The 18,531-nt window shown below is 42.4% G+C and overlaps 1 protein-coding gene across 1 annotated transcript; it reads right to left on the bottom strand.

The window, feature by feature from the left end:
- Positions 1–600: 600 nt before the first annotated feature.
- Positions 601–18,064, bottom strand: LOC119726944 (mediator of RNA polymerase II transcription subunit 31-B-like). The gene is made up of 4 exons (XM_038198785.1): positions 17,968–18,064; positions 10,200–10,280; positions 6,206–6,302; positions 601–2,612 (listed from the first exon to the last, which is right to left on the bottom strand). The coding sequence occupies exons 1-4, from the start codon at positions 18,002–18,004 to the stop codon at positions 2,306–2,308; spliced, it is 522 nt and encodes a 173-aa protein (XP_038054713.1). The 5' UTR covers positions 18,005–18,064; the 3' UTR covers positions 601–2,305.
- Between the last annotated feature and the right edge of the window lie 467 nt (positions 18,065–18,531).

The following is an 18,531-nucleotide window of genomic DNA, read 5'->3' as shown; positions in this document are numbered from 1 at the left end:
CATTTGCAAACATCACAAAATGAAATGATCAAATTATCACAAAATACCTTACTGGATTGTTAGGGAATGACAGTCTAAAGCATCTTGTAAAATCGTGGCTCCTGGTGTTCAGACATTTTCAAGAAAAATGGTATTTTTCCAACGCTGGTCGGCCGACCAGCGTTGGAGAAAACTGGCTTGTTTTCAAAAACTCCTCCTATTTTTTCATAATTAGTTATTTTGTGTTTTCTTTGCAATTGATTACACAAGCCTGCTGGACTGATTCTCTGACCTTACAATTCCCCAAAGTCTATAAATTCTCCGTTTCATCTTAAGTGGGGTCAGGGAGTCAGACTACAAGAACATGAATGATTTTCTTGGTTTTTCTAGCATCTACAAGCCCAAACGTAAAACAAATCATTTTAACAATATTTGCTTTAACATACTAAATCTTCCAAATCCATTTATTTCTGAAAATTGCAGCAAAAGCAAATGTTGTACACTCCCTTTAAATAAAGTCTTACGTTTCCCTAAGGTTTATGTACCCCCCCCCCTCGGCAAAAGTGCATCCAGTTACATTTGGACATTCTACCTGGAACAATTTTCACTTCACACACAGGGTCATAGAAAGCAACAATTCCATTATTAGTTTATTACAATGCACAAGTTCACAACTTGTCTTTACAATTATTACAGTTTGTACAATTTCAAAAAAAGGAAAATTAGACTAGCAATGTTGTTTATGTTGAGATAAAAATCTTAAGTTTACAAGGTAAACATAGACAACCCTCTATCATTTCTATTTGCAGTGCCTAAAGACTGTAAGATTGTAATGAAGACAGGAAGACAAACAGGGATGAAAGAAACGCATTCCACAAGAAAAAAAATGGCCCACGTTTACAAATGACTTTACAAATTTCAACTTTTTTTTGCAATTCAACAATCATTACCGGTAGGTTTAAGGGAAGATACAACATTTTCAACATCAAAAAACAAAATTATCACAAAATATCTTACTGTATGTTTTATAGGGAATGACAGTCTAAAGCACCCTGTAAAATCGTGGCTCCTGGTGTGCTGACATTTTCAAGAAAACTGGTATTTTACCAACGCTGGTCGGCATGTGATGCATTGTAAATTGAAATGAGTTTCATGAAATCAGGTACAGAAGACTTTCCAACCACATGAATCATTGCCTACACATGTACTCCTTAATGCAGATTATTATCATCCTAGGATTTGCCTTGACTATCCTCTGGGAATTACAAACTGCAGATAGAAGTTCTACTTCTAGTTAACGACTAAAATATTCATGGAATAGTTCTGTGAAAAATGAGCAAATAATGAGACACATTTGAGCTTGGAATGGGCAGTTCTAACAAAATGTCAATACTGAAGGTATGATACCTGTTTATACAATGAACAAAATGGAGCAACTGTTTGGCATGATCAGACAACTCAAGACCATCTTATTTGCTGTGCAAGTGTGTGCAAATATGCAAAGTATTACTGGCAATTACTCTCTTGAAACAGATTCTGTTGAACTTCAGTTTTGTCAGATTTCCTGCAGCAAGCGGAGTAAAATATAAGCAAGCTCTTTTTCTTCTCTCTCCAATGATATGCAAATCCAATACAGAATTTATGACTTTAATATCTTGGATTTTTACATGTTGGTGGAAAGTAAAGTATCAGTACAGTGGACCGCGGCTAACGAACATCGCGGGATCCACAGAAATTGTTCATAATAGCCATCGTTCGGTATAGCGATTTTAAGCTGCCGGTGCTCTGATGGTTGAGGCTTGATGGCTTGATGTTTTTACACATCAACGGCGCCCTCTTTTGACAATTGTTGTAGTGTGTAGTGGCATTTCTCATTCCGTACGGGGAGTCGCGAATCTTGTCCACAATTCAACTTAAACCTACAGGAGGGTTTTGGTGGCTTTTTCCTTCTATTCCTTGGAGAAATAATAGCCACCTGTCACTCTTCAACATAAAGCCTGATGTAAGCACTGGCCGTTTGACGTTTGGGAATTGAAAATGGCCCAAACAGTCCTTGATTTACACCATAGATTTGAGGTTTTAGCACTTGACATTTTCGAACAACAATTGCTCGGGAGCCAAGGGTGATGTTGGGTATAGACGAATGTTCGGTATAGTGGTGTTTGGTATAGCGGTGTTCTCCTTATTCCCATAAGAAGCAGCAGATTTCATGGTCAATTCTGAGACACATCCGCATCCCGTCTGTGTCAGGCTTAGCTTCACCGATGACCACGATCCTGTCTTTGAAACCTCAGGCAACAGAAACCATGCGTCCGAACTGAATTCTTCATTTCTGATTCTGCTGATTCTGTTGGACCAGCTGTAGTGGTTTCTGATCTTGTTGTTGCTGCTGTTGCTGCTGCTGCTGCTGTGGCTGTCTTGAATGTTGCTGTATCTGCTGCTGCTTTTGTTGCTGCTGTTGCTGTTGAAACTGTTCAGCTGCAGCCTGCTGCAGTCGCATGCGTTTCCTGGTGTAGTGTTGCCAGTGCAATAGTTGCTGGTCATCAATAAACTGTGCACATTGGGCGTTGGCCAGCTCCTTGCGAAAATGTTCATATTGCAGCAATTCAAGAAAGTGAAGACACTGGGGGTATCTGTCAATTGTAATGAGAAAAGGCACATTATTTGTGAAGTCAATCAACTCAACAAACCCAATTTCCCAATGTTGTTTTCCAAGGAAGCATCCTGGATCCAACTAAATCCAACACTTGTACTTTTGAGAGCCCAGTGGATTGGACATACATGTACCATATGTGCGTAGTGGTTCGCGCAAGGTACCAACAATTTTTATTAAAATGAATGTGCACATAAGCCATGGTGTTTTCGCGTGAGCATCAGGTGTTGTCAATGTCAGCAATACAATGTCTCTCGCAGTGGTCTCCCCCAACTCTCTCCTTCTTGCCGCTGAGGGGGTACTTGTGCACGGAGCCCATGCACTGACGCCCTTACAATCCTATGTTTTTTTAACGGTCATCAAGCTCCATGTCTAGGATAATCAGTGGTCTGAAGTTTAATTCGCCGAACAAAATTAAAGCTGTTACTGCAGTGGTACGTTGCACACGCATACACCGCACATGTTCTTAAAGACAAGATGAGCATGCATTTTGGCAACCCTATAGGTCTCTCTCAAATGACGTCATTTCCTACAGACCAGCCACGTGCATCAGCACTTTGAGCGTCAACTTGCATAACGCGCATCGGCTGAGTTGTACTTCGTACTCACATTTCGACAACAAGCGCGCGTGTTTGATTGTGTAAAATACGCAGTTGCAGTTCTCCTACAGAGATGGCTGCCTTTGAGAGAGACCTATTGGTCGAAGGAGACCGGGGTGCATGCGCACTACCGGAGACACGACTCCCACGGCCCTGGTGCCACCACAGATAATGGCCATCACCGAATTAGTCTACATAGACCTGAATCCATCTAACTACTTGCAACAAAATCAAAAAAATTGGTCTTGAGGACACTTTTCACTGATACGTTTTTCAAATGCATTTACTAGAAAGAGCATACACAGCTCTTTACATGTACATGTATATGTATATATCACATCAGTCTTGACATCTACATAAGCACATTATGTTTTTATGGAAGTTGCCCTAACACAAGTCCAGGGCCTCTCAAAGGTATGGGTTTCAAACTAGAAAGTACAGAAAAGAATGGAAGAAGTCACTGTGAAAGTAGGTAATTGTGAAACATTATAGGCAGAAAGGAAGCAAGATTCAAAGAGGGAGTGCCACAGAGAGGCAAGGCAAGGGAAAAAGTTTGATAAATATAATATGGTACTAGCCTTGGGAACTGTAACAGTGAATGGTAATGTTGTGAAAAGCCAGTGAAAAATAGACTAAAAGAACAGTCAGGGGAATATCTATAAGCAATTTTTGTTACATATTGTATTGAATTCATTGTGTGTCATATTTGTATTTGGGTTTATATATCAAAAGTAGATCAGGCGAATTCAGACTCACACATTTAAAACCATCTACGACTTAAACGATACAATCAAGTGATGCCCAAACCTTGGATGACTTTTCATTTTTAAAGGTAGAGTATGTTATGTGCAGCTATCCAAAAAGTCACTGACAACATTATTGTTGAATAGCATACTTGGTTTGAAAATAGTAATGGCACTAAACTCCCTGGGAAATGATTCTTTCTGGCATGCTGTCATTTTCAAGAAAACAATAAAAGAAGTTCACTTCCAAAGGAAATTTCTGTTAGTAGTCCGTTATGCGCAAAGCGTTGACACGATGCACATGTGCATGCAGTTGCTATTATTCATTTGTTCAGTGCGTGACATTGCGTAGCTGCAATTGCTGATCGGCTGAATGAGAACGTGTCCCGACGCTGATTTCGGGCACAATTCATGATCAAAACATGACTTGGCAACTTTTGAATTGAAATCGTGATCCTAGAATATTGTTTTCTTGGAATATATGTGCATTCATTGAGCTAAAACTTCATCAGGTTAGCTGTCAAGTGCCCTTCTTTATTTTGAGTACTTTTGTTGCTTCAAACGAAAAAAACGCACAAATGACAAATGATATACCGTAATTTTCAGAATATAAGCCGCGGCTTATACGTTGATTTTACCCATGAAAATGTTTACTGCGGCTTATACACAGGGCGGCTTATACGCAGAGCCTTGAAGAATAAAAATGAGATTCACATGTGTATTTAATGTACTGGTATAAGAAGAGATCTGTTGCTGAAATGAATTATCAATTAAGAAAGTCATTAACAAACCAAAACCACGTCCCACGTAAAGGTACCGAGCGGTGAAAAGTACGGTGAAAGCTGTCTCCGATCGACGCTATGCGACAAGCCGTACATGATAGTACGAGTGCTGCCATGCAGCATGATTTCCCCTAGCGGACCACACCATTTGTGGTAATAAAGGGGTGTACTTTCTTGGGAACAATAATTACCAATATTTCTGCTGTTTAAAAAAAGAAAAAAAGACGACCAATACTTTTTATGGTGTTCGAAACATTTCTATATTCGATAATCAGTTGTTCAATGTCACAATATAATTCTTTTTCTTGAAATGTATTCAAGAAGCGATGTAAAACTCAAAACAGGGACTAAATCACCCCTTACAAAATTAATGGATTCGTCCATAAAAATGTCAGCATCGTTTTGACTATTTTTGAAGAAAGTTACGATCGAAACTTGAATTTTTAACGTTACTACTTGTTGGTAATCCCAAAATCGATAAGTTTTGAGGTAAAAACGAAACTGTTTATTCTTAGGACAAAACAAATCAGCATCTGCTGCCACAAAGCAAGATTTGTACGTACGTAGCGCTCCAGTCCAGACAACACACGGTGGGTTGCATACTCTCTCACGTGCTGAGGGAAAATGTTGTCATTCGCCGGCGCGGCGCAGGCCAGGACGGGCATGATGGGGCAGCCAGCAGCAATTCCCGGTGTTTATTTTTCATCATCAATTTATTTCCACATTTGTTTGTATGAGTATCGATTGTAAATAACTTGATATTTTATAACTTTTGTGGCCCTTTTAGTATAAATGGAAATGGTTCAGAGCATTTTGACTAGCATTTGGAGGCCTTACAAAATTGAAACCGCTGCGGTCGGTGCGGCTTATACGCCGGTGCGGCTTACACGCCGACTTCAAATCTTAATTTGCAGATTTTTTTATGCTGCGGCTTATACGCCGCGCGGCTTATATTCCGAAAATTACGGTACTCTACCTTTAAAGAAGCAGGTATGAATCTTCCAACTGTGCGAGAACATTGCAAGACAAACTTCAACTTTGCATCACAGTTCAGGCTCTCAATGCTAAGCCTTTGTATTACATTAGGGGCTATTTCCCCTTCATTCTCACAACAAAATGGAGCACCTAGGCCCTCAGTTTAAATGCTTCTTTGAGATTTGTCAGTACCATCCTCATTCTAACAATTTTCCAGGGGAATATCCTCAAAGCTCCCCTAACTCATGGAGTAAGGAACTAATTGCCTTTAAAATACACACTGATGCTGGAGCTGATACATAGGCTTATCTATAGACAGTGCCATTTACAGCCTATAACGGATTGCTGTGTGCAAAGAGTTAACATTTGTTGAGAAAGAGTAACAGACCAAGCCATGAAAACCCTGACAATCAAGGTATGCAGAAAGAAACAATGAATCCAGTGAACCCTTGGATTTTAAACAAACAAACTTACTTGAGGTATTTGGCAAACTGGGGCTCTTTCCAGTACTGCAAATATTTCAGGTAGTTGACAAACTTGGTATCTTTGAAATATCCACGTTGTGCAATAACTGTAAGCAAGGAAACAAAATGTTGGTTACATACAGAGTACAGATACAAAGTAGGTGTGGTAGTACATGCATGGTTTGCTGGGCGCGTATCATTTTTACTTCCCAGACAGCGAAAACAGCAAATAACATGCTCCAATTTGATCATGAACATTTATGAGGTGTAGTAATACATATTAATAAATACCTTGGAGAGTTGATGGTTTCTGATTGGTCGAGATAATGGACCGGCTTCAAAGATCAAGCGAATAAATGGCCCCTGAACCAGCATTGATCAAGCCCCGTTCAGCCCCATGCAAGCCAATGATTGGTCAAAATATAGTAACAGTCCTGCGGTAGCTTGTAACAATAGAGCAATGCACATGCGCTCAACCCCCATCGCGTGAGACTGACTCACGCGTACGCAACACAGTTGCTAGGGATGCGCGCGTGCGCGCGCGTAAGGAAGTTTTGAAACGACATCGTACAGCAGTGCAGTATATACTGAGGATGTTTACGACGAAAGCGTAGATCTACGATTTATTTTCTTTGAACACTTCACTCACCGACATATTTACCTTTCCTAAACCAAGCATCTTTGTAATTCTGGACACAAGGAATGTGTAAACGAGATTTCAGCTTCCTCCATCAGGTAAAGATATGAAAACATTGTTGTAATTTGTTTCGCTACGGCAGCAGTTTCTGTTGAGTTTATGTCGTTATAGCTGTTAAGCTAAAATATGGCCCATGAACATGAACACAAAAAACTAGAAATATCGCCGAAAGAAAGTCACAAAATTGGAGCATTTTAACTGTTTATTTCGTTAAAAAGGTATTTATTAATGGGAATAACAGTGTGAGTATCCGGTCTTCACTGCGTGAGTATCCGGTCTTCACATCCGGTCTAATGACCGGGTGTGGGGGTGACCGCTGTTAATGGACCTCGACTTCGTCTCGGTCCATTAACAGCTGTCACCCCCACACCCGTTCATTATCACACAGTGAAGACCGGCTCCTCACACTGTTATTCCCTTATTATAACGTGTGCCTAAATGTGTAACATGTATGTTCCACTTGGGGCAGGCACAGATGGAATTTGGGCAGAGAAAAATGGTACTATAAAAAACAAAACATGGTTTGTAACAGAGATCAAATACTTGAGCCACTTTGACTATTGAGACAACTGAACCATTGTGGTAACTCGACAGTTGACTGCTGTGTGCTTGACTGAAAAGACAGGTTGTCACATAAGAATGTTGTCATATTAAAGCACACAAAACACAAAATATGTATGGCCACACTCCTGTCTTCTCATTGGCTATTTAGAACAATATAGTATCATTGGATTGGTCTTTGTCAATAATTTCAATATAAAACGTAATAAGCACTTATAAGAATAGAATTGTGCCGCTATTTCTTTCCGAGTTCCCTTACTACATCACAACAGTCGTCTGTTGAGACAATTATGTCTTCCTATTTCTGTGGTTCATGGAACCTTTGTGTGTCTGCCACTGCTGGTCAACTGGATGCCGAGTAGTTGGCTTGGTGGGGCTGTGGTTGCCTAGGGGGTGTGAACAGCCTGAGCTTGGTTAATCAATTATTTTATAGAGTGGAAAGTGATTTGCTGAGCCGGTCTTTACTAAGGGAATAACAGTGTGAGGAGCCGGTCTTCACTGTGTGATAATGAACGGGTGTGGGGGTGACAGCTGTTAATGGACCGAGACGAAGTCGAGGTCCATTAACAGCGGTCACCCCCATACCCGGTCATTATCACGCAGTGAAGACCGGATCCTCACACTGTTATTCCCATTAATAAATACCTTTTTAACGAAATAAACAGTTAAAATGCTCCAATTTTGTGACTTTCTTTCGGCGATATTTCCAGACTTTTTTGTGTTCATGTTCATGGGCCATATTTTAGTTTAACAGCTATAACGACGTAAACTCAACAGAAACTGCTGCCGTAGCGAAACAAATTACAACAATGTTTTCATATCTTTACCTGATGGAGGAAGCTGAAATCTCGTTTACACATTCCTTGTGTCCGGAATTACAAAGATGCTTGGTTTAGGAAAGGTAAATATGTCGGTGAGTGAAGTGTTCAAAGAAAATAAATTGTAGATCTATGCTTTCGTCGTAAACATCCTCAGTATATACTGCACTGCTGCACGATGTCGTTTCAAAACTTCCTTACGCGCGTGCACGCACGCATCCCTAGCAACTGTGTTGCGTACGCGTGCGTCAGTCTCACGCGATGGGGGTTGAGCGCATGTGCAGTGCTCTATTGTTACAAGCTACCGCAGGACTGTTACTATATTTGGACCAATCATTGGCTTGCATGGGGCTGAACGGGGCTGCATCAATGCTGGTTCAGGGGCCATTTATTCGCTTGTTCTTTGAAGCCGGTCCATTATCACCGTTAATGCCCGGCCACGTGATCGAGTCTCGACCAATCAGAAACCATCAACTCTCCAAGGTATTTATTAATATGATTTACTTATTTCTGCAGTACCATTCGTACTGATGAATGATGCTGTAGAGGCACCTATGTAAAAGCACAACTTGTAGGTACCAGTATGGACATTCTTATGTTGTCAGGTCGGTGATACTGGGGTTGTTTGGCTGGTGAAAATTTCCAAAAATTTATGCATCTCAATAGTTTTCCACAACAAACAGTTTTGGCAAAAAATGAAACATGCAGTTGATGGTAACTGTGGTGTCAGACCCTTGTATCTGGTAATCTGATCTGACTGGATGCATCCAGCAGTAGCCAAATCCTATATGTATGTCTGCAGTTCCGCTGTGCACTGTACAGCAAACATGAACAACAGACCAAGTCTACCATGACCATCGGTCTGCACAGCACCAGCCATGTTGACAATTACTTTACAATTCACCCATAGCCAATGTGTAAACTTAATCTGGCTGGAAATGCTGTCACCAGTTACAAGCCGTGTCCGCACTGGACTTTTTGTTTGGAAGGTTTTACTGAGACGATGGTAAAATGAGAAACGGTCAAATATGACCACTGTCCGCACTTGGACTTTCGACACAGGAAATTTTACCCTGACCGCGTGGGAGAAGTAACCGAGCTGTCAGTGTCAGAGTATCAGTATAATGACTCACCGTACACAGAAAACAAATTGCCGATCACATTTTCAGCCGCCGATACGCACAGTAATATTACACACGCCATTTGCATGCACAACATAATCGTTAACATGATATTATTTCATCTTGACACGCTAAATCTTGACGAAAAAGCCTATATTTCTATTTTATTTATTATATTTTCGGTATTCGTTGGTTCCCATTACATGCTAACAGAATCAAGGCTATGATGTGGGACCGGAACCAGAGACTACGGCCTACGTACGGTACCGGACCATGATGTACCGTGCATAACTTTACAGTAGCGTAACAGGACGAATTTGGATCCGAGAAAATACCTAACATACATCGTTGGTGAAAGAGAATTTCTGCAAATTAATTCTCAGAACGTGATCTCTCTTCTCTGTGTATGTATTTCTCCGTTGAAATATATTTTTAACGAGATTTTACTGCTCGGACTTGGTGATACACAGCAGCGTGTTTCTACAAAATATTCGGCCACTGCACGTGCTGGTTCGTGCGGTCTCTGTATGCATGATGTACGCCGGATGTACGCTTTCCCGAGCAGCTTTTACCGACTCGCACTGTCCGCACTGGACTTATCGTCTCGGGAAAAGTGACCTGGTCAGTTTTAGCAGAGTTGATGTTGACTTGAGGCTTGATTGGTCTGCGTGTCAAAACGTCAACTTGTATCGATGGATGTCCTGCCAAAGGTTGAAAGGTGTACAGTGACTGACTGACTGACAAGAAGTTGCCAGTCAAGTTGGTCAACAGTCAAACAGTCTGAACGTTATGGTCTGGAATACTTACAATTCAAATAATGTGGATTAGCAAGACACTGGACGAACTCAAGCTCCACTTGGAATCTGTTTTTTTCAGCATCTAGGCCCTCTAGTTTAAAAAGAAAAGACAGAAGTATTTTTTGTTAGTTTAGTAGATGACAATGACATCATGGAGGATGTTATGATGTCCACACGTCTAATTTTCTTTTCAAGTGCACTGTTAACCATTTTAGGTTCATGACATGGGGAGGCTCCAGTGTTGGACCATGTGTGCTCAAAATACGCAAAACAAAATCTGGCTAATTTTACTCACTCTTAAGCCAGCAAATTTCTCGAAAGTTTTTGATGTGGCCAAAAAAAGGTCCTCAGTATTTCACCAACCCAGTTGGAAGACTCAAGTCAATTTTTAAAGGAGACTTTTCTTCAATATTTTTCACAATCTATTTTCTTAAATTGCATGTTTTGCAAGTTTGGGACTCTCATACACCACTATTGAGAGTAGCAAATTTTTGGACTAGGGAGGTTCATGACACGGGGAGATCTTCCTACTGCTGAATGTCCCCAAGTCATGAGCCGATGGAAATTTCAAGCCAACCTGTTAGTCCTCTTACTTACTTAAACCCTAAAGATTCACATATAAAGCAAAATTCAGTGAAAAGGAGTAGGGGAAAGAGTTCCATACCTGGACATCACTTGACACCCTGTGCACAAACCCTACTAGTATGATACTGGTCTGTAAACAGTTCTAAGGTTTTCTCAGTAAATCAAATGCTTCAATATTTTCCCTGCTAAATTTGACTTTTTAGGACATGTTATCGCTTTCTGATGGCTGAAAGGTGGGCTGGAGTAATCCTATCTTTAGGACTCCGTTCCTATATAGAGCAAACTAAATGACACTCAAAAGTGACATTTTGATATTTCTTGACACATATGAACAGCTGGTAATGACACCTTCTTGAATATTGACAGGTTTAATTTCGTGTGAAGAGGGCAGGACTTTGAGGGAAATTATGGGGGAAAAGACAACGACAACAACCAGAAAACAGGCTCAAGATGGCAACTTTGAAAGCTAGATGCAATAACAGCTAGATGCAATTCGGGCGATTCACAATGCAGTGCACCACCAAGAGTTTGCCACGGACAGTTTGTTTTTCAAGTTTACGGTCGACAAAACATGGCCCATTTGAACGAGTGTCAGTAGAAAACTTGAGCTAATTTGTTAAAGATTGGGGCAAAGCATTCTGCCGCCTTACAAAAAACTCCATATTGATAAAACAAAAAGAAAAGGGCAAACAGATACTTGAATCATATGCTTATGAACTTTCTGGCCGGAAAAACTAACAATTTCAAATGTCCCGCGTTGCGAATTTTTCGACCAATGCACTAGGAAAAATTATTTCTCCGTGGCAAACTCTTGGTGGCGCACTGCATTGTGAATCGCCCGAATTAAAAGCTCGATGCTGATTGGATGATAACAAAAACTTTTTCTAGGTTTTTCTATCAGCCAATCAGCATCAGGCTTTCATTGTGTCGGGTTTTCATGCGTACTGGGAGAACTACAACGTACAGGTCTCACGTCTCTGACGGCAAAAAGAGGTAGGAAAGTCACATTTTCTTTGAAAGTGCATTTCAAAATACAACAAACATTAGCTAATCTGAAAAAAAAAAAAAACTGCTTTAGCAATCACATGCAGGCTACGCCGCGGCGGCACAAGTGATTTAACTGTTCAACAGATGGTCACGTTGACCAGTGATTGTGTGTACAATAGCCTGGTCTGCCCCACGCGAAAACACGCTGCGCCTTATTGGTCAGCGGCAAAGTGCGACATTCTCGTCAAGCACTACACTTTTAACTTTCGAAGATAACGAAGGCAATACTTTTGATTCTCGATATGGAAAGATTCCCATATCTGGCCATCACTTGTCACCCTATGCACCAACCCAGTATGAGACTGGTCTGAAACTTTCTGTAAGTGTTTCTCAGTAAATACTTCAATATTTTCCCTGCTAAATTTGACTTTTTAGGACATTCTGATGGCTGATAGGTCACTGAAGGGAAAAATTGGTGATGGTCTTTCCCGCGAGATTAATTATTATTTAATAAAAGGAGCTGGTTTGCGAAATATAGTTTGGTGAAATAGGCTTGTATGCAGTAATTTTGTGAAATAGTGCAATAATTTTGCGAAATAAAGCAAAACTGGTTGTATTGTGAAGGTGCAAAGTTGATCAAGTGCTAGGGTGGTTGGTTTGGACTTAGAATTTTTTTCAGCAACTCCCATTCTTTTTGTGTTGCTTCATGCTCAAATAATGGACCCCAACTCAGTATCCGCGTAGCTGGCATGGACTTGAATTGTTTCTTTTCCATTCCAACCTCGTACTCGTAGCCGGAGATTTTAGGGGTGTATTCCCGAGTGGCGGGGTATTCTGCAATTTACTTCCCGGTAAATGTGTCCGGGGGGACACTTTTACCTAGGTAGATTTGGCTCCCTCCTTTCTCCATGATGCCGAGTTGGCAAGGTGCCGAAGTGATCGGTTACCGACTGTACACAGACCGTCATCACGATTTTGGGTCAACTCGTACCCGAGTTAACTCGTACCCGAGTCAACTCGTACCCGAGCCAACTCGTACCTGAGTCAACTCGCACCCAGGTCAACTCGTACTCCCCTCCTTTTTTAGTTTGGAAGTACGGATGGATGGTTAACAAAAACTCCCGATTTTACCCTCTAAAACGGCAACTGAGAAATAGTAGTTACGCCGCCAGAAATACAAATAAAGTTCAAGGATTAGTTGAAGGCGGTGGTATCAAATGTTGCTCACAATCTGGATGAAAAGGGAAAATGTACCGTTCATCGGCAAGGGCTTCATCGCGACGGGTACCGCGCGGAGAACATTTTCAAAACGGCATCAGTGTGGTATCAGTACTTGCGAGTCGACGGAGCCCTCGCTGATAAACGGTAAATTTCACTTTTCATCCAGATCATCAGATGTGTTATTTTAAAATTTGTGTAGTATTTTCTCTTAGAAATGATGTTATTTCTTTTCTTTTTTCAGAGACCCTGGATCACTGAGATTGCGGAGTGACTGTGCGAACTTTTACGTCTCTTTTGTTCGGTCGAACCGAACGTGTTTCAAGGGCATAGTTTTCTTTTTACGAATTTAGTATTTAAAAAGTCGCTATTAAAAAATGAATTTTGTAATGTAAAAGTAATATTTTTCAACGTTCACTCACTCCATTTTTGGCATCATTTATTGAATAATAACTGCACATGGCACAAATATCACCGTGCATGGTACGACAACGTTGGCCGATGAGAGCGCGCACAGGCCCGGCAAAAACGATATCACCGTGCACGGTACGACCACGTTGGCCGATGAGAGCGCACACAGGCCCGGCAAAAACGATGTCACTGTGCACTAGCCCGACTGCGTCTGGCCGTACAGTACTATCGCAAGCTCTGTAGTACGGCCAGACGCCCAATGCTTCCACAGAGACTGAATTTTTTTGGCCGCTGATGTAGCGATTTTGCTACAGATTTTGATCGAGATTATCTTTTCATCCAGGACACAAATTTCCAAAGTTAAGGTTCTTAGTCGTAAAGCAACTCATACCTTTTCGAAAAAACGTTCTTTGGTCTCAATATTTTCATCCATCTGGCCAAAAGACGACTTTCAGTCGTCATCTTCCACAAATATCGTCCCGAAAATGCTCCCCCATGCGATTTCAAAATGGCGGCCGCGCTGTAATGTATGCATTATGCGAGCGCGCTCGGGCAAGATAATGAATATGCATCATAGTTTATGACGTTTGTCGGACACTCGGCGCGGCTGGCCATACAAACACGAGGTCATGATCTAAATAATGTATATTCATTATCTTGCCCAAGCGTGCTCGCATAATGCATACATTACAGCGCAGCCGCCATTTTGAAATCGCATGGGGAGCATTTTCGGGACGATATTTGTGGAAGATGGCGACTGAAAGTCGTTTTTTGGCCAGATGGATGAAAATATTGAGACCAAAGAACGTTTTTTCGAAAAGGTATGAGTTGCTCTACGACTAAGAACCTTAACTTTGGAAATTTGTGTCCTGGATGAAAAGATAATCTCGATCGAAATCTGTAGCAAAATCGCTACATCAGCGGCCCAAAAAATTCAGTCTCTGTGGAAGCATTTGGCGTCTGGCCGTACTACAGAGCTTGCGATAGTACTGTACGGCCAGACGCAGTCGGGCTAACTGTGCACAGGCTCGGCAAAAACGATATCACCGTGCACGGTACGACCCCGTTGGCTGATGAGTGCGCGCACAGGCCCGGCAAAAAACGATGTCACTGTGCACGGTAAGACCACGTTGACCGGCAAGTGCGCGCACAGGCCAGGCAAAAACGATGTCACCGTGCACGGTACGACCACCATATCCCTCCGATCTTCCGTTCGTTTCACTGATTTTCTTTTCGAAAATAGGCAACTATTTTGAGCTGCGGGTACGAGTTGACTCGGGTACGAGTCAACTCGGGTACGACTTAACTCGGGTACGAGTTGACTGGGGTATGACTTGACTCGGGTACGACCTTACTCGGGTACGACTTGACTGGGGTATCAATTTTGGGGTACGAGTTGACTCGGGTACGAGTTGACTCGGGTACGAGTTGACTCGGGTACGAGTTGACCCATTTCCGTCATCACACGTGTACGTGTGCTATATTAACTGATTAACGACATAACGAGGCATGGCATGAACTGTAGGCCTACACGTACGACAATCTAGCTCTACTGAGTGGAATGTTGAATTACGGGTACCCCTCCATACAAACGCTCCACCGATTTGCCATACTTTGGTGACACCGTCACAGTAGCATAGTCACAAACCCACGCGAGGACAAAAAGACCCCCCAAAAAACGGTAAAGAGAATACAAATGAGAGAGACAGTTATCCTGGATTGATCTATACATTCTTGACATTCCATGAGACCCCTTATATTGTTCCCAAACAGCGAAAAATTTGAAAAAAAACAGCAAAATAGTCTGAAAACTTACAGCTCAATGTGTTTGCAGGGAGGCTCAGTTCTTGAATCCACTTGTCGAATGAGGGCGTCTGACGTGACGTCACCGTCGTTGCTCGATTGAAGAAAAACAAGTCGCGCTTTATCAACGACTGTTTCGTGTAATAATACGTGCTCCGATCCGCGCTGCGCCGTACGACAGTATGGGCTTTGAACACACCCAAGGAGCACGTATCATTACACAAAACAGTCGTGGATAAAGCGCGACTTGTTTTTCTTCAATCGAGCAACGACGGTGACGTCACGTCAGACGCCCTCATTCGACAAGTCGATTCAAGAACTGAGCCTCCCTGCAAACACATTGAGCTGTAAGTTTTCAGACTATTTTGCTGTTTTTTTTTTTCAAATTTTTCGCTGTTTGGGAACAATATAAGGGGTCTCATGGAATGTCAAGAATGTATAGATCAATCCAGGATAACTGTCTCTCTCATTTGTATTCTCTTTACCGTTTTTTTTTTTGGGTCTTTTTGTCCTCGCGTGGGTTTGTGACTATGCTACTGTGACGGTGTCACAAAACTGCGCAATAGTCGTAGCCTTGTTGCCATTTTGTGATTGGACAATAATAACGACGTTGATGCACATGAACGCAAGTACGGCGTACGGTACCATGTACATGTACACGTACGGGCGCCGCATGTACAAGACCAGGTTTTTCTGTGACACATTTCGTTCACATAATGATACAGAAAGGGGGAAAGGAAAAACTTTTAATCATTTCACAAAACCCTACTGTGTATATATCTCGATATTTAAATGAACATTGCAAGATATCTGCAATGATTCGTTGGACATTAATTCTGTGCGTAAACTTTGAGAATGGAAGAATTACTTCTCTCTTTAAAAACAACTTATTTTATTCATCTTTACTCGTGCTTTCTTTGAAAAAAAAATATTTTTACGAATGTAAATTTCTTAATTTTATGTGCATATTATGCGTATTAAATTGATCCCTGCTTTTCTTTTCAATCATTGTTTTAATTTGAAAATAGTTAAGAAGTTTTTAAAAAATACCTCCCTATAATATCTAAAAGGACTGATGATGCGACCGGAAGAACTAATTAGTTAACACTTCAATTCCGTATTCACTTTCATGCATTTCTATTTCTATTGAAATTCTTTTTTTTTTTATGATGTTCATTTATGATAACAGACCGTCACTAAAATGATTGTATTGTATGGTATACCCGAGTGCGGATCCCAGGTGCGTGCAACCACGCTTGCAGCATAGCTACCATGCACTGGAGATATGAAGACACCATCAAACGAATGTCGTTCATCGTCCAATCACAAAATGGCAACAAGGCTACGACTATTGCGCAGTGTCACCAAAGTATGGCAAATCGGTGGAGCGTTTGTATGGAGGGGTACCTGTAATTCAACGGTGTCAGGTCAACTCGCCCCCTGGCCGACTCGCCCCTTACCGACTCGCCCCTTACCGAGTCGCCCCCTGACCGACTCGCCCCCTGACCGACTCACCCCTTACAAGCTCGCCCCCTGGCCGACTCGCCCCCTAGCCGACTCGCCCCCTTGCCAACTCGCCTCCTAGCCGACTCGCCCCCTGACCGACTCGCCCCCTGACCGACTCGCCCCCTGACCGACTCGCCCCCTTGAAAATTATGCACCGTACGGGGACTTCGTGAAATAAAAATAAAGACAGTGGAGCACATTGCCCAGTCGCAACGTGAAACTTAATGGAGCCAAATTACTCAAACGCAAGTTTGAAGGATTTCCGATACCAATGCAAAAAACTATTGATCCTTTTATTAAGAATTTGGGTTGGAAACACCTTAGCACAACTTTACCGATATAGCGCAGCGTGATTTTTCGCGGAGTGCCCGTGGCATAGGGCCCGTTGGCCATGTGCGCGTAGTAGCGTTCACGGTGACTGCCGGCGGGCACGGCAGGTACCGGTGGGTGCCGGCGCGCAACAGCTACAGGTACCCGGCGCGCGGCAGGTATACCCGCGTTCACCGTTTGTCAATGACATAACGTTATAATTGTAAATCTCGACTCTGGGTCCTCAGTTTCATTAAAAATATTTTTCGGAAAAAATAATGTATATTTGAAAAATCAAAAAAATGTTTTTCATTTTTTTGGTTTAGTGGTGTTCTTATCAAACATACCGAACGGTTTTGAAAAAGTTATAAAAGAGGCTCAGAAATGGAACTTTCAGAACCAAATTTTGAATTGGGCAATAAACTCAGATAACGAAGCTGATTTGCTGGACCATCTGTCTTTCCCTCCACTGTCTTTATTATTTTTTTTTTTACGATGTCCCCGTACGGTGCATCATTTTCCAGGGGGCGAGTCGGTCAGGGGGCGAGTCGGTCAGGGGGCGAGTCGGTCAGGGGGCGAGTCGGCTTGGAGGCGAGTTGGCGAGGGGGCGAGTCAGCTAGGGGGCGAGTCAGCCAGGGGGCGAGCTTGTAAGGGTCGAGTCGGTCAGGGGGCGAGTCGGTCAGGGGGCGAGTCGGTAAGGGGCGAGTCGGTAAGAGGCGAGTCGGCCAGGGGGCGAGTTGACCTGCAATCAATTCAACGCTCCACTCAGTAGAGCCATGGAACGGCAATCCTGGCCTTGGGACACACATCTATCGTCTCTCTTCTTGCCTTTTTCTTGCCTTATTTACAGAACCTTCATGATATAAGACTTGAAAGAGGTTTTACTATGCATTGATATAATAAAATCAAATAATATACACCAATATCATGATTTTTTTCAATAACATAAAAAGACAAACCTCCTGCCGAATGCGCAGAAGCTACCGAAGTCGCCATTGTTGCACGCAGTCTGGTTCCCTGACTAGATGCCCTGACGTATTAATTGGAGCCATTGTCACCGAGTCGGGGGGGGGGGGGGGGGGGGGGGTGGCCAGGGAGGAATTTCCTGCATGATTGTATCATACAGTTTGATATTTCTGTAAGAAAATAATCAGGGGCGGATCAAGGATTTTCCAAGGGGGGGGGGAAGGGGCGTGAAATGTGGCGCCCAAGGGGGGGGGGGGGGGGAGGACATAATGTGATTTAAAGTATTGCGAGCGCGTAGCGCAAAGCCTATAACTTAACAGCGTGGGTAGGGGCGGCGGAACCGGGGGGATTTTTCCAGGCCAATAATAGTGCCCCTCTCGTGGTTATTAATCATGTGCCTCGAGATGAAAACAAAACTGCCCCCTCAAACGCAAACGTATGAAAGCATATGACCGCGCTACACATAAAATTGTCTCCTCTCTTGTATAAACGCAAAACTGCACCTCAAACACACAAGTACCCCTCTCGCTTTTTTGTGCAACTTCTCAAGATGGAAG

This window comes from Patiria miniata, unplaced genomic scaffold (assembly GCF_015706575.1).
Source record: "Patiria miniata isolate m_02_andy unplaced genomic scaffold, ASM1570657v1 HiC_scaffold_2, whole genome shotgun sequence".
Taxonomy (NCBI): Eukaryota; Metazoa; Echinodermata; class Asteroidea; order Valvatida; family Asterinidae; genus Patiria; species Patiria miniata.
Note: the sequence above shows the minus strand (reverse complement) of the source record. Positions and strands in the feature narration are given on the sequence as shown.